We start from the raw sequence: 16885 nt of genomic DNA, 5'->3' as shown, positions 1-16885 counted from the left end.
CACTTGCATATTAGCTGCCGTTGTAATTCCTTTCTTTTCTATCACCAACAACATGCAATGGTATAGTTTCACATTTATGACCACATATTGTGATTCACATATCTGGCCTTTTGTCTGAGTGAGACATCTATGGAGTTCAATCCACCACCCAATGATTAACTTTGTGAGTTATAGTGCAAAGTAACTTTGACACTTGTGAGAACCTCATCCAGCAAGTATTTTTTCCCCTCTCCTTTCATCTATATTATCTTACCCCAATTTGATCAATTGATTGTTGAAGCCAAGCAAATGAATCACAGAACTTTTCAAAAGTTATATACTTCAGATCTTCCTTTCCAGAAGATAAACATGGCATTATGGATTGCATAGATTGAAATGCAATTTATAACTTCAAATGTAATGGCAGACAAAACAAAGTTCAGCAGATTATGGTAGCAATAGAGTGAAATCCCCACTTATGTTAGCAATATTGTTCCCAGCCACTTGATAAGAACAAATACAATGCTCCCGAGCACCAAGAAATTTGGGCTAGTTCTGCTTCAGAAAACTCATAGACATTCATCTCAGAGAGCTCTTGTCAAACCAAACCAGTTTCAGAAGGAGGTTCTATAATAGTACCAATAGCATTAGTAGCTCTCATTTGGGGAAGTTTCCATTTCATAATTTGCTAGCAGAATTCCCAGAACTAGTTACCTTGTCAACATCAATAGAACCACCAAATACAATGGCTGCATTCAGCAGACTCCACTGTTCCAGAACAATTGGTATTTTTCTTCTGAACAACCTCTGCAGTAGCAGTACTTCTGAACATGCCAAATGTTTTGACAACAGTTAGTCCCGGAATTCATTTATGATACCTTTGGGTACTTATAACTGTTCAAAGATGGCTGTGCCCACATAGCAAGTTAAATATGTATTATTTATGCCTATGAAAGCATGCATTACAGTATTAACCCACTCAAAAACAGATATATGCAAAATAAAATTTGACAAAATAAATTAAATTCATTTTTAAGATTTCTGGAAATGAGCAGAATCTACTGTCCACTAATACTATTACTCACATCAACTTGTAATTCATCATTCTGCAGATTCATGTCAGTTATTGCTACTATATTCCTTCAATTAGAACTGTTGGATCTGCTGAATACAGCCATTGTTCTCCATTACAGAGTCCTTCAGTAGCAGAGAAACCTCACAGAATCTTTCTAGGCAAAGAGAGGGCAGCAAAAAGACATGCTAGCTTATGAGATATGTAGAACATGCTATAACCTGTGGATCTTTTACATCCAGTCTGAAGAAATAACAGGGACTGAAGGTAACACAGAAATTTTAGGCAACTCAATGTGGTAACAATACCTGACTGTTATCTGATACCATACATACAGAACTTCATACATTTGTTCAACAAGATGATATTCTCAATGCTCAATCTAGTGAGAATGTACCATCAAATTCCAGTGAACCCTGTAGACATTCTGAAGACTGTCTATGCAACACTACATAGATATTTTAATAGTTCATACCTGGAATCCTCTGTGGAGTAGACTTCTGTATATTTTGATAATGTGTTAGTGTCTTGGCTGATGTAGCTGAACATCTAGAACATTTTGAGGCTTTTCCTTGCATGCTTTTAAGGAGTCTGAAGTACAAATCACTGTGACTAAGAGAAAGTTATGGCAATACACCAAATTTCCACACAGAGAATCATGTGTGAGTTGTAAAGATTTTTAAGTATGATTAATTTGTATCATTGTTTCTTACTCCATATAGCAGGCATGCAAGCTCCTCTGTGCAAATACTTTAAATGAGCCAAAAAATGACAAATGGATATTAATTGGAATACCAAGACAGGGAAAGCATTTGAGAAATTTAGGAACAATGTTAATATATCCAGATTCTACAGGTTCCAAAGCACTGATAGTTGATGAATTAGAAGTTGCAGTAGAGATAGTTGACTGTGAAGCTTAAGTGTATTGTTTTCTACTCAATAATGAAACTTTTGCTTATTGACACAATCCAACAAATGAATGCAAGCTTCATCACTTGAGAGAACAGCAGTTCTGCTGGAACATTTTCAAAGATGGCCCTGCAAGATGCTTGGCAGTTGGGTCAATCACATTCAGTGAGTTCTTGCACAATTATCTTTTTGTACTGATGGAAGTTATGGTCTTGTTGTAAAATTCTCTTCACACTATAATCAAACATTCGCATAGTGAGAGCATGCTTAGTGGCTGAATGTTCAGGAGAATTGGCAATGGCTTATCTCACTGCTTCAATATTCTGTGATGTTCAGATGCTGCAAGATAGTCAGTTTGTTTTATAAAGCTGAACATGTGGCTTTGAAATTTCTAACCTGTAATAGTATGATTTTCCTGTCAGGAACACACTCATTTTGATGTAGCCTGTCATGCATATTATTATTATTATTATATGCATTTTATGAAATAATCACTGTTGCAATGACAGAGATATTATTTTGAAAAAGGTTTCAATAACAAATGCATAATGCTTCCATTTCAAGCCATGATAATGACTGAAGTGGTATGGTAGTGCTACTCAATGATATAACTTCCACCTGCTACTAGTGGTTCAGCATAGTGATAAGAGTGCTTGGTTAAAGATACAAAATGGTAAATATTACTCTTTCTGATTGTAAAATAAAAGTTTAAATAGTATCTATGATGCCTTATGTGTTTTTTTTTTTTTTTTTAAAGTAGATTATTCTGCTGGTTCCTGTACTTTTTATCATAAATATTTTTATGTATTTCGAACAATTTTTAAAGTATTTTCAAAAACATTACACATTTAACCTAGTATTTTCAAATATTCCAATTTACATTGCGTATTTGGTATTTGGGAAAAAGTATTTCAAATATAAACATCTATTTGGTATTTGTATTAGATATTTGAAATACTTTTTCTATTATTTTATTTTATCCAGCTCTATTTGAAGACACTTTATTTAACTAATTGAATAATTATTTATTATTCCAATTTTTTTTTTATTTTTAATTTTAACAATTTGTAATTCATTATTTTGATATGCTCATTATGTAAGTTAAATATATTCTTGTTTATTTCTATGTTTTATTTGGTATAATATATAATTTTATTTAAAGAAATGAAACTAATGACTAGAATGATAAAAATTATAAGTGTATTATGTACTGTACATGTAGGAATTGTCCAATACATTTTTGTTTATATTATTCAAATTACAACTGTTATTTTGATTTCTGTTTTTTAGTTTTACTTGTTTCTTTTTATAATAAAATATCTGTTTTTTCTTAATATTGATTACAATATAATGTTTAACCAAATTCTTAATGTATTGTTTTATTACTGTTATACAGGGTGGGCCAGCGAAAACGAAATGGCAGAGTGTTTGTGTTCGTCCAAGCAAAGCGCTCGGACAGGTCAATTTTACTCTCGAGGGGACATCTTTTGCAATAAAGTTTTTGTGATTCTGAATATTAACTAAACAATCATTTTTTTTGAAATAAATGCTTTTTTAGTTAATACAAAATAAATGAGTTTTTAAAATTTTTTGTTGTCTGTTGTATTCAAAATCGCAAAAACTTTATTGCAAAAGATGTCCCCTCGAGAGTAAAATCGACCTGTCCGAGCGCTTTTCTTGGACGAACACGAACACTCTGCCGTTTCGTTTTCGCTGGCCCACCCTGTATATTCTTTTAATCTTATATTTAACACACAATTTCTCTCTCCTATTTATATTATATGACTTTTTTAATATTGATATTTTTTCTGTTACTCACCACAAAAAAATGTAGGACAATTACATTTACATATTTTTTATTTTTTTGGAATTAATTTAATTTTGAACTTATTGAAATTTCTAAATTCAAGTAAAATTTTCAAAACAATAATTATAGAAAAAGTTTAAAGCAAAATATGCAAAGGTAATAAATATATTTATGACATGTATATTATCTGAAAGTTATTTAAAGTTAGCTATTATAATAGATAAACAAATAAAAAAGTTACAGAATGCATTAATAACAGTTTTATCTAATCTTATTCTGACAAAAGATATGAGAGACTCGACCTTGATTTGCTATTTGATTTATGGCTTGACAAATTACAATAATTACTGCTCTATGTAATTGTTAAAATATATTTAATATAAAAAAATTTCAAAATTTTATGATTTTATTTCAATAAATAAGATATAGTTTTGCAATTATGTATAATTATAAAGTATTTTTAGGTAACTTCTATCAAATTTAGATATACAAAAGTAACATCATTTTGAGTTTGCTATATGTAATATATAATAAGTTAATTTAATCAAATGTTGGTTCTTGTATTTTGAGTTCCAAAAATTTTTGTAAATATTATATATATTATTATAAATATTAGCATTTGAAAACTGAAATATTTTGAATATGACAATAAATACAAACTAAATATAATATTTACAACATTATGATGATTTCTAATTTATTAATTTACCAAATCACATAAATTTTTTTTCAACAGGAAAACAATTTCTCATAATTTTGTCATTTGCTTGGTGGAGAATAGTAACAGTTAAGTTAATGATTACATCATAATGGAATTACAAAATTTAAATTATAATGCCATTCTTATCATTATTTAATAGGAAGTTTGATTAGGAAATATATTGGATTTACAAAAATCATGGAAATACAATAAAAACTGCTTATTGTGATCAGATATTATCATCAGTCATTTAATGTTATCAGAATTAGCATGTCCCAAAATATTTAAGTTAATATGTGCTTATAAAACTTTGCTCATTGTAATTAAAGTTTGTTATAGTTATCATTTTCTAGTAAATAGACACTTTTAAACTGTCTTTCATGCTGTCAGCCTTAACACATGGCTGATAACATGAACTTTTATCAATCTTAAACAGTGCTTTAAGCATTAATATTATTCATTTTAGTTGTTATTTGCTCATTGTAGTGGTTTAAATTGTTGGCATTAGTTACTTCAGTTATTCAATTCAATTATACGTTAACTGTCAAAGACAATTCTGCAAAAACAGCAGGCAAACAGCAATGGATGAATTAATAATAATAATAATAATAAATATATTTTCAAGTTACACGGGTTTTGATTTAGCAAATTCTTTTAATGTCAGCCAATAACAGCAGAATTTCCATTAATTTTAGCTTTATTTACTTAGTTCACATAGAATAAGGTCACATAAGAGTATGCAGCATCTAAGAGTACAAATTTTAATTTTTTCAATACTGGCAATACTGATTAATTGTTCAATTGGTGCTATATAAAGCTTATGGAGGAATGTAGAGTTTCTATAAATTTTGAATCTTTAAATCTGAAGCTTGTGATTTTAATAGCTAAGTGAAATTTTCAACCTTTTTCCAAAATATTTTACACTGAAATAATGAGTTCTCAGATCTCTAAAATGAAAGTGTTATTTTTGTTGTTAGAAAGTTAGCTTGTTTTGTTACTTAGGTTTTAGAAAATTTGCTGGAGCATGTGTGGAGTGTGCTGCCAACTAATAATTTTTTTTCTGAATGAAGACAGATAAATTCAAGAATATGTAGGAATTAGATTTTCAAGAGTACACACATACTCTTACTCATTAGAGGTCCTGATGATGCATACTCTTAACATTTTTTTCAATGATGCCTATGTTTATTTAATTTCTTCAGCTATAAAAATGGAAGATTTCAACAGAAAAAGTAGCAGAAACAATTTTTCATAAAAGAAAATTTGAAAAAGGAATGCTGAAGGAGAAAAGGAACAATTATCTCAAATCTTAACAAACCTCATTATAAATTATACAATTGAATTGTTTAGAAATTTGTTCTTCATGAAAAGTGTGCTTAAGACTATTTCAACCTTAAACATGTTTGTCTTTATACTAGATAATTCTAGAAATTAGAATTTTAAGCTATTTAATTACTATTTGTTTCTATACCAGTTTTTGTAAAGAATTTTCTTTTAATTTAAAATATTTACCTTAATTGAAATCAATAAAACCCATAATTTTAGTAATTATTTATTAACTTATCCCCCCTATCTAAACCAGCACTTGTCTACACCAAAAAATCATGTTTTATAAAATACCAATCAAATTATTTCATCAGGATAATGATTTGCTACATGACTCTCTCAGATTTTTTTGATCTAATGATTAGATAATTTGACAGCATCAGATTGCTGTCAAGCATGTGTTTTTTTTTTGTGTAATATAAAAGAAGTAAAAATAATTTATCCAAAAACTATTTTTTTATCAACATATAACAGCATTATAAAAACCAATAGAATAATTTTATTTTATTAAAAATTATTTTTAAAAATTTTACATTACATGAATTAATGTAATGTAACAAGTACAGTTACAACAGAGGAATCATTTATAAAGGGTTGCATACTCTTAGACCTCATATTGCATAATCTTATCTACCCTATTTCTAAGAGTGTGCACTTTGCAAGTGTTTCCTTTTCATCTCCCAGTCTTTTCAAAACATTTCTTTCTGATTTCACCATACATTATTTTATTAAGAACATTTCAAAGAGTCAGTTGGTAGTATCAAATCAGAATTTATCCTTATAGTAAAGTGAAGCAAAATCACAAAAGTATATACTCTTATGTGATCTTACTCTAATGTTATCAATTAGTTATAATTATCAATTCAGGCAATTCCCAAAATGTGAAAATTATGTATGTAAAAACTACTGTATGTGAAAATTTTAAAATTTGTTTATGGATATAATTTCTAATCTACATCAAATATAAATTCAGTCAGGTAATGAGAGTTTTGAAAAACTCACAACAAACCCTTTTCGTTAGTAAATAAAAGTGAAAGTTTTTGTAATACATATACTAAACTTGATTATAAATTTTCACGGTAATGTAGAATATAGTAGGCCTGATATAATGAATCATAAATGAGAGCAACTTTAATTTCCAGTTACATCATTAAAGTTTTTTCAGGAATAATTTTTTTCTTTGAATTTTTAAAATAAATATTTATATAAACATACTCATCAAAAAAAAGTAGATAAATAACATAATTATATTTATTACTGATTGTTAGATTTGATTATATTGATAATAAGTTTCATTGTCACTATTGAAATTAAAGGCATATAATAATTCAAACATGCATACTACTAAAGATATTTTAACTAGATTGCTGTATTTTTTTTTTTTAAATAATTCATAACTGTATTGCTACTAAAGGAAATTCAATAATTGACTGTTAATCATATTTTATTTTTTTATTTTAAAAGAATAACTACAGTTTTGCTTTTGTTTATACTTAACTTCAAAATACTGGTATTTGATTATAGTGTTATACAATCAAACAGAAATATTATTGGTAATATTTTTTTATGTATTTATAAAAAGAAAGAGTTTATACTAATAACTTTCTGAAAAAGCCAAATATGTATAAAAGTTTTTGGAGATATCATTTAGTATTTAAGAACTGAAAACATTACAAATAGTCTAGTGATAACTAAATTTTTATCATCTGGATGACATGTTATAACTTCTGCATTTATATATTAAGCTATTTTCATTGTTTGCATTCATTAATGTACTGTATATTATGTTACAATCTGTCATTCTATTTTTAGATATTCTTATTTAAACCAATGTAAACATTTGAAATTATTTAAACAAATTCTCCTTTTGTATCTCTTTAAATAAGCAGATTTGAATATATTTTTTTATTTAAAACTTTTAAAAAATATGATAATAGAATAAAAGAGTTATTTCATTATAAAATGTTAAATAGCAATTTATTTACTTTTCATAGTTTCTTCACATGCAAACTCAAGCATCTAATCAGTCTTCAGATCAGGCTGGAAAAATTATAACATCTGGAAACTCGCAGTCACAATCTGTTCAAGTTTCCGATTCAAGATCACATTCTGTAAATCAAATATCAATTCCTATTCATGAGACTTCTTGTTCGGAAATATCTCAACAACATACAGAAGGTCTTCTGGATTCAAATGTTACTGATAATAAAACTTCTCAATTCATAACTGTCACAGGTAGTTTCTTTAATTATAATTTATCTATTAATTTGTCTATCCATATATAATCTAATATTTTGAATATAATATTTTTATATGGTAATTATTAATTTATTGTCACAAACAGTTTTTAAAATTGATTTTCAAAATTCAATTACAATAAGCAATTTGATACTAAAAGTAATTTCTAATAATTTATCAATTAAATCATTCTTTAAAAACTGAGTATTAATTACATTAGATTAAAAATAAAAGAAATTTTTTTTTTTGTAAAAACTACTAACGCTAACAGACAGTTCTAAAATACATTTTTGAGATTAGATTAAACAATAAAGACAGTTAATGATTAAAAACAAAAAGTAATTGAATAATTACTGTAACAGCATGATCTTATAGATGGAGCCAAATTGGCACTATATTACACAAAGTACTTAAAAACTCACTATTTTTAAAAATCTTTTATAGTATTGGCAGCATTTTTTTTATTGTTGTCAGTGAATAGTTAATGTATCAGCACATATATATTTAATTTACATTGACACAGCAGTGCAGTGCCCTTGTAAGTGAAGCAAAACATATTTCAAAAACGTGAAAACAAGCAATTTTCACATATTTAGAACAGGGGTCTCAAATTCAAACATTGCAAAGGGTCACTCAAATAGATGCACATCAGACATGAGTCATATTTAATATTTTTCCATAAATCAAAACATACTGTAATTTTAAAACAAGGTTCTAACAAAGGTGTTTTGTTCCCAGCGCTTTATAACTTATGTAAATAGACATTATGTAATGACGAAATTTTTTTCTTTTTTAATCCCTACAAGATATTAGAAACATTAAGTTTTAGAAAAGAAATTAAGACTGCAGGCCATATTTGAAGTCTTAATGGGCCATATCCAGCTTGTGGGCTGCCAGTTTGTGACCCCTATATTAGAGCATGCTCTTACTTCTCAGAAATACAGTATTAAAAATTTCAATACATGTGTTACTTAATGACACACTATATATATAATGAAGGTCTATATATAACAGAGCTGAAAAATTTGTAAATGCCATAATGCATGCAGTTATAGTAGTGGCTGCATGTAATGTATTAATACATAAACAAACCTACAGCTTAGCAGTCATGTGAAAGTACATAACATCTGTCCAAAAATTTTATGAAATGAAGTATTTTCAGAAAATTTCTGAACAACAAACATTATAATTTATCATGTCACTATAAATGCACTACGAATGAAATTTTATAATGAATTAAATCAGTTTTAAACATGAAATATACCTTTAATGTACCTTTTCTATGTTTAAATGTTTGTCTACATAAATATAGTAGCGAACCGAAAATCGGAATCAATTGGGGACTGGGGTTGTTCAGATTAGTAATTTGTTCGGATTACCGATTATGTACGAAAAAATACATTAACCTGTCCGATGTTCAAATTTTTCTCCATTGCGTGTCACTTCGTGTTGAATTTTCGTCGATTTTAAGCCTAACGAAAATTTTTATAATAATAATCGAGGCTATCGTATCGTTAAAAATTATTTCTGCATTTTGTACAAACAAAATAAATATATTGAAGAATATAAAAACATGAAAATTATACTTTAGAAGTAAATTTAGTATCAAAAACGTTCGATTCAGCATGACACAGTCTGACTGAAAATCATTCCGATTACCGGGGTTCCGATTAACGAGTCTCTACTGTACTTGCCATTATGTTACATATAGTCTGTATGAATAGTAGATTTTACCATATAGGTCTGAGTACACACTATAGTGTTTGCTTAATGATGCATTTCTCAGAGTATATCCCCATTGTTACTGTCCTTATATAATTTCCTTTCGTCAAAATGACTTAATTAAATATCTCAATTCATTATAGTGTGAAATATACTGTATATTTTTGTTTTATATATCTTATATGAACAATGATTTTGAAGACAACAAAATGATAGAGAAAATAATATATAGATTTGTCCAACCAAAATTTTTTCTTTCAATATCTGCAAACTTCAAATATTGGAAAAAATTTTTAAATATTACAGAAATGGTACATTATGTGAAGTATTGATGCTATGCAGATTTTTTTAATCATTTTCAAAATTATTAAAAATGTAAGTAATTTGAATCACTCTAATATTTATTTTCATTAAATATACAACATTATTGTACAATCAGAAGCCGATAAATATAAGAAACTAATGTTATATGACATGATAATCTTTTGTCACTTTTTTGATTATTGAAATTTAATAATTTACTATTTTTAGAACAGATTCATGATAAAGAAAAAATCTTTATGGATAAATTAAATTGCATTTTATTTGATTTAAATTAAGTTTCATTAGCAGATAAGAGAATGATGCTGATGGATAAATAAGTTTATTTAATAGTATTTTGGATATTTCTAGATTATATCTTTTATTTTCATATTAAAATTTTGTAGTAAAATATTAATTGTAAATTTTAAATTTTAGTTCCAGATGGTAATCAAGAAGAAGGAATTGTATCTTTCCAGTCAAATGAAAATGTTCATTCTGCATATGTCCAGTACGTGGATGGAGTTAATGAATCTTCACTATATACCACTAACAATTCTCAAATGTAAATTTTTCTGCTAAAACAACTTTATTCTTAAATATAGTGATTCTGTCAGTTATTTTTGGGGAATTAAAACTATGTATACATTTATGTATACATTTTAAACAACTGTTTTGTATATTCCAAAATTTAGGACATTTTATTTAGCAATGATTTATTTTTAATATTCCTCATGCTCAGATATGATTTTTTTTAAAATTTGAAATTGTTAACTTTTTGATATATTGAATAGTTAAGGAATTACTAATAACTTTGCACAAGAATCACTGTATAATCTTTAATAAAACTTAACATTTTGCAATCTTATTTTATGCATTTAAAAATTAATTCAGCTTTGTCTTGTTAATCATTTAATTTGATATCATTAAAATATAATAAAATTTATTCAAAAAGTTTTTATTTTATATATAGAATAATACAGAAATGATTTTAAATAATTATTCTCAGGACAAATTATCCATCCTATACAATTATTGGTTCCACTTCTACACCATATTATAGTACAAATGGAAATTCTTTTACCTATTCCCAGGTAATTTTTTGTATTATTAATATTGATCATAGTGAAATTTGTATTCTTTTGTTTTTCATTTGCTAATTTTGAATTTTTTAAAAATTTCTTATTATTATCTGTAGTTGTATATGAATCATAATCATGGTAATGATTTAATCATATCATAAACCTCATAACTTGTAGTTATCAATAAGTTACAAGAAATCAGGTTTACTAAATGGTCAATTTCCATTTTGAGGTATATTTTCTACAATAATCATCTCAGTCCTCTAATAGATATTTTTTTTATTTTTTCACTGTTTGTGTCCTTTGTTATGTGCAATAATTTTGCTTTTGACATCAATAAGTATTGTGACAATGCACAAAGCGCCCCCTGTGCTTCAGCACCACTTGACCAAAGGGTCGACATCACTTTGGCAATGACTATGTCAGGATAGAAGACACTGCATAGCCACTAGGGCTGTTTTTGTTTAATGTCAAGGTTGTTGTTGTGAGGTCATGTGAATGGTTGCATGCACAGGCACTCAGATTTGGAATAAAGGTCTGAGAGACGGCATGTTGGAAGTGAATCACTTGGAGGCCAAGTTAACAACTAATAACCATTTATTTGTAAAGGAGAATACATAGTGTACATTTTCATTAACAGGTTATAATATAATGAACTAACCTAGGTATAGATACAGTTGCTTTTTGTGAGAGAAAGAGAGAGTTCACATGTGATTTGCGTGGAGATAAATATCTGTTGTTTGTAGACCTGATGCAGGAGAGGTTGAATAAACGAGGAGGTTGGCACGTTAGAAGAGTTCTGGATAATGTTCTGGGTCAGAGTCAATCATATATCTGTTTTGGAGGCACAAAGTTAATGATATTGATTGAAAAATTGGTGGCAACTTCCATTATAAAGCTGGGTGGCAACTTGTTGCATTGGGGAGGAACTGGCTATGACTGCCTCCTTTGGCCGTTAATTATGATATTAGAATGGTAAGAGAACAGCCAGGGGAAAGCATCGCTTTCGCCATCGATAAAATGTAAATTGAGAGGTAGTAAAGGACAATAGTCATCCAAATAGATATGATGACAACATGTATTTTTTTTCGTTGAATTCTGGATTCTCACAGTATTACATTAGGATTTTTTAATTAGAAAATTTTTTTTGTAAATATCAAATCATATCTTTTATGTTAAAAATATGAAAATTTATCATTTGTTCATCATATATAACATTGATTTATTTTTATTACGAGTTTTACAATTGTTACATTGTGAGAAAATTTTATTAGCATAGACATCCTGTATATTTCTCTGTATTATACAGGGTGCATAGGAAAAGTCCCTTTAACCAGAAAATTCTTGCAAACAGAGAGAGCTATAGCTATGCAAGTGAGGTAATGGTATAGTAAAGTGATTAAGCCAGACCTAATGCAAATGACAGCAGTGCCCCTAGTGGCGAAATTTGGAAGATAGGCAGTGCAAATCGAAAACAAAAACAGATAGAGCAAACTTTCCAATTAGAAAGTTTTAGAGCATTAGTTAATTAGTACGAAACGGCTTGTGTTCACACGGATAAGATAAATTGTCACCTGTATACCCAAAAGTGTCCGAAAGTGATGCCTGCCATTTTGTGTGACGTTTGAAAGGAATAGCCATAGGTATGAAGAAATGCGCACAATTTAGTGCATAAAATACGGTGCAAATCAGCTTTTTTCAATGTTGTCGTCAAATTCTGTACCAATGTATGACATCAGCAGTGCATCCGGTATTTTTGATATTGGTTATATCAAAAATCAGTACAAAAAGTCTCAAAAAAGAATTGGATTGACCGAGTGACTAAGGCAATAAATAGTTTTGGTTTCTCAATAGAACCATTTATATATTGTCGAGAAATCAGTCAAGATCTGTATAACCAACTAACTTGAAATGTACTAGATTAATCTATTGTATCGAGATATAGAAGACATTCGCTTACGTATTTCATCGAAGTGGTATAACTCTATTTTGACCTTCCCTAACATCAATAATTATATATTATCTAATTTGTCGTTTAATGTGAAGAGTTTTCTTATTCAACTCTGACTCAACAGTGATGTTATAATGATAGATAATAAGTGATATATGTTCGCTAACAATTTGTGTCCAAGATGCAACATGGAGTTTTCAAAATTTCATCTGTTATGTGAATGTGTAAAGGCTACTGGTCTAAGGCAAAAATTTGATCTCTTATGATTTAATATGTGTATCACTGAAAAACTGATAATAAAATAAGTACAATTTATAATTTGTATAATTATGCCAGAAAATTTGTATTAAGCATTGATAATGTTGATTCTGTGTAAAACATAACTCCCATTGTAACAGGTTTTGCCTATTACGATTAAAGAGTAATTGAATAGCATGTTTTTTAATTTTTGGAACCTAACCCCCCTTTTCGCACTAGTTCTTTGTTTTGTATAACACGGATTCGCATAACATGGCAATTTTTTGGAACGTAACTCCCGTGTTATATGGGGGTTACCTGTATAATAAACAAATTACTGCTCAATAATGACTGAATTTTTATGAGCTGTATAAGGGAAAAACTCAGTTTGTTTTATAACTTTCTCTTCAGTTTATACAGGTGTGGGTTTAACTTTTTAGTAATAATTTTTGACAATTGCTCCCATTACATTCCTAGACATAATATTGGACATTTAGAAGTGAGAGTTTATAAGACATAATTATATAATCAAAGCAGGAATGATTCAGATACAGCTAATGAGCTGATTGGTCAAGAACTTCAGAAAATTACTTGAAATTTTCATACTCATTTCATATGAAAGATTCTCTATTCATAGATTTATAAATAAATAATTTTTCCATACTCATAGATTTTTATAAAAAGTATTGTCCAAAATTTCTTCCACCAGTAGGAAAAGTGACATTATGGAGATGTATTATCAAGTTCTGCCTAACATATTTTCTTCATGGTAGTAATATGGCTTAGATTCTGTACAACAGAATGAATTCTGAAGAAGTCTGCTTGTAAGTGAAGATCTTGTATGAGAAGTGTTCTAGTCTGTGAAAATTGTAGAAAATAACCATCTTTTCTAGAAAGATATGTCAATGACATCCATAACTGCAACAGCAGAACAGGAAACAAACTCAAACAACCACCTGTCCTGAAAAATTGGGATAAAGGAAGTTTGTTATGGAAAGCAAAATCAATGATCAGACAAAATCAGCTTGTTACAAGTTGTTGCCTCCAGAAATTCTTGATCTAAATTCATTCCACCATACTATCTACTGAGTTATGCAACAGAATGATTCAGCTGTTGCAAAATATAGAATTGCTTCTTACTCCAAGGCATAAGCATGAGTATCAAGAGTTTACCTGGAGTCATCTTTCTGAGGATTACCAATTTTAATATAGTATTAATAGTTTATGGATGAAAAACAAGTTTATCAGGATGATTTTTCCCATGTTAACTTGTACTCATATGTGCTCAAATAGGATTGCCAGATGGATCATGTATTTCCAGACCAACAATGTGAATGTTTTGCACTGGCCTACAAGAAGTCCAGATCTAAATATCATTGAAATATCTGGCATCTTTTAGAAATACAGAAGATCAACAGATCAATAAGAATGTATTAAAATCAACAGTTCAATATCCATGAAGAAGTCATTGATGCTGCTACCAATATCAGCAAAACTATGATCAAGGATCTATATAAATCCATTCCAAAATAACTTCTTGAGGTGTTGAAAAAGCAGGAACATTAGATACAATGAAAAACCAGACTTACATTTTTCTGTCTGTGACATCATGTGTACCTGATTCTTTGATGACAATAAACATTATGTCCCTGTTAAAATCTGTGTAATTGAGTCTCATACTTGCATTATCTTTGTCATTTCATACCATTACATCCCCAAACCTTTACACTAGCCCCCATGAATGTGGTCCATTATATGCCAGATCAAAGTGCCAAATAGTGGAAAACATTTTGGCCATGAATATATTTAAGTATATTCCTCGCATTCATAAATTTCATAAAAAGTATTCAGTTATTAAATTTGACATATTTTTAACTTTCTGAATTGCTTACTGAAATATCCTTTTCTTAATATTTAATTTATTTAGCAATATAAAATTAAATAAATGTATTTTATTTCTATTATATTGTAATTTTAAAATGTATATTTTTAAGGAATAAACTATTATCGTCTCAAATATTTAATGTTTTTTAGATTGATACACAAGGAGCAACAGTTGAAACACAAACTCCGGTAATTAATAACCAAGGTTGTATATCTGGAAATGTTTCCAATGGAGATAATCATATTGGGGCATGTGCATCTCCTACCACTGTATGTATAGTTTTATTAACCACTATATCTGTAAATATAAAGTTGTTTGTTCATTTTTCTGATCACATCTGTAAAGCACTAATTACACTTCTCAAAACTATTCTATTATATTTCTTAGCAAAAGCAATGTAATTAAAAGGTTAACATTAAAATAAAATATTTGATAACAAGAAAAACATTTTCTAATTGCTAATTGATATTTTTATGTTAAAAAGACTATACAGTTAAACCCTGTTTATATGTTTTTCAAGGAAACTGAGAAAAACATCATATAATTGAAAAAACTTACAAGTAAAACTACTATTGAATTTCTTTCAGAGAAACATAGCCATCACAAAAGTATAGCATGGCAAAAATTAACACTGTACAACTGAATTTGTACATGTAATTCTTAACAAAGAAGTCAATTCACTATATGTATAATAAATTTGAACAATATATAAAAGGAAAAGTAAAACAGTATAAAATTAAGTCATGTACTTTAAAAAATTGATCAAGTTTGATTTGCTTCTTGCTTTTTTCAATGTTGTCGTCAAACTCTGTACCAATGTATGACCTCAGTTGTCTCCTTCTGCCAAAACTCCAGTCATATGAAAGAATGAAGAGTCATTCTAATGGCTAACTCACATTGATAGTGAATAGTGAAAATGAATGAGGAATGATTATTATTTGCTTTGTGAAATTGATTCACACTACAGAACTTGGAAAGCAAAAATTTTCAACATGGTCTGGCAGAGCAATCTACTAAACACAAAAATTTGTTGAAAATTGTCAGGTTATATATTATTTGTTTTGCTTTTTTCATTTGCTGGCAATTTACTGTCAGTTTGAACTACACTGAAGTGAATACATAATTCACTTTTTCAATGTTTTTTTAAAAATCATATTAAATTGCCATTTCCAAGTCAGTAATGCATAAGTGAGCAATATGACATATAAGTGCTAAATCATATAAATGAAAAAGTATAAACTGAAATATTTTATAATAAAGTACTGTGCAGAAAATATGTAAGGTATAATTGTTAAATATATACAATTGAGAAATGTATAAACAGTATTCAACTGTACTTGCAAACCAATAACTAGTTAATAACAATTTAATCACACAATTCAATTAATTTAACATTATTTACTTTAAGATACAACCACTCACAATTATAAACTTTATTAATTTTGAATGTAAAATCATTTGATTAATTGCAATTTCATTGCTAATTTAATATTCTCTGCACTCAAAGCTAGAACTACTTAAATCAGTAACACAAAAAACCTTTCACACTTTGTTTCTAGCAATTAAATCACTAAGTACAAACATTTTCGGCCATTTTGAATGGCTTTCTTCAGGTACAGTAAGGTCTGTTGGAATGTCGGTTAACAGATATTTATGTAACATCACTTGTGAGAAGAA

At 28.3% G+C, this 16885-nt stretch overlaps 1 protein-coding gene across 8 annotated transcripts in view; it reads left to right on the top strand.

Moving 5' to 3' along the window:
* Window positions 1-16885, top strand: part of LOC136985541 (transcription factor RFX3-like) — a 78777-nt gene that overhangs the window by 23882 nt on the left and 38010 nt on the right. For 5 of the 8 annotated variants that reach the window (XM_067282836.1, XM_067282838.1, XM_067282837.1 and 2 more), the window contains 4 exons: window positions 7788-8028; window positions 10492-10618; window positions 11063-11147; window positions 15358-15477. In XM_067282836.1, coding sequence (XP_067138937.1) covers window positions 7788-8028; window positions 10492-10618; window positions 11063-11147; window positions 15358-15477 — 573 coding nt within the window. The remainder of the gene's footprint in view (window positions 1-7787; window positions 8029-10491; window positions 10619-11062; window positions 11148-15357; window positions 15478-16885) is intronic. The other 3 variants (XM_067282841.1, XM_067282843.1, XM_067282842.1) reach the window with 3 other exon arrangements.

This window comes from Centruroides vittatus, unplaced genomic scaffold, assembly GCF_030686945.1.
Source record: "Centruroides vittatus isolate TY-2023 unplaced genomic scaffold, ASM3068694v2 contig_971, whole genome shotgun sequence".
NCBI lineage: Eukaryota > Metazoa > Arthropoda > Arachnida > Scorpiones > Buthidae > Centruroides > Centruroides vittatus.
Note: the sequence above shows the minus strand (reverse complement) of the source record. Positions and strands in the feature narration are given on the sequence as shown.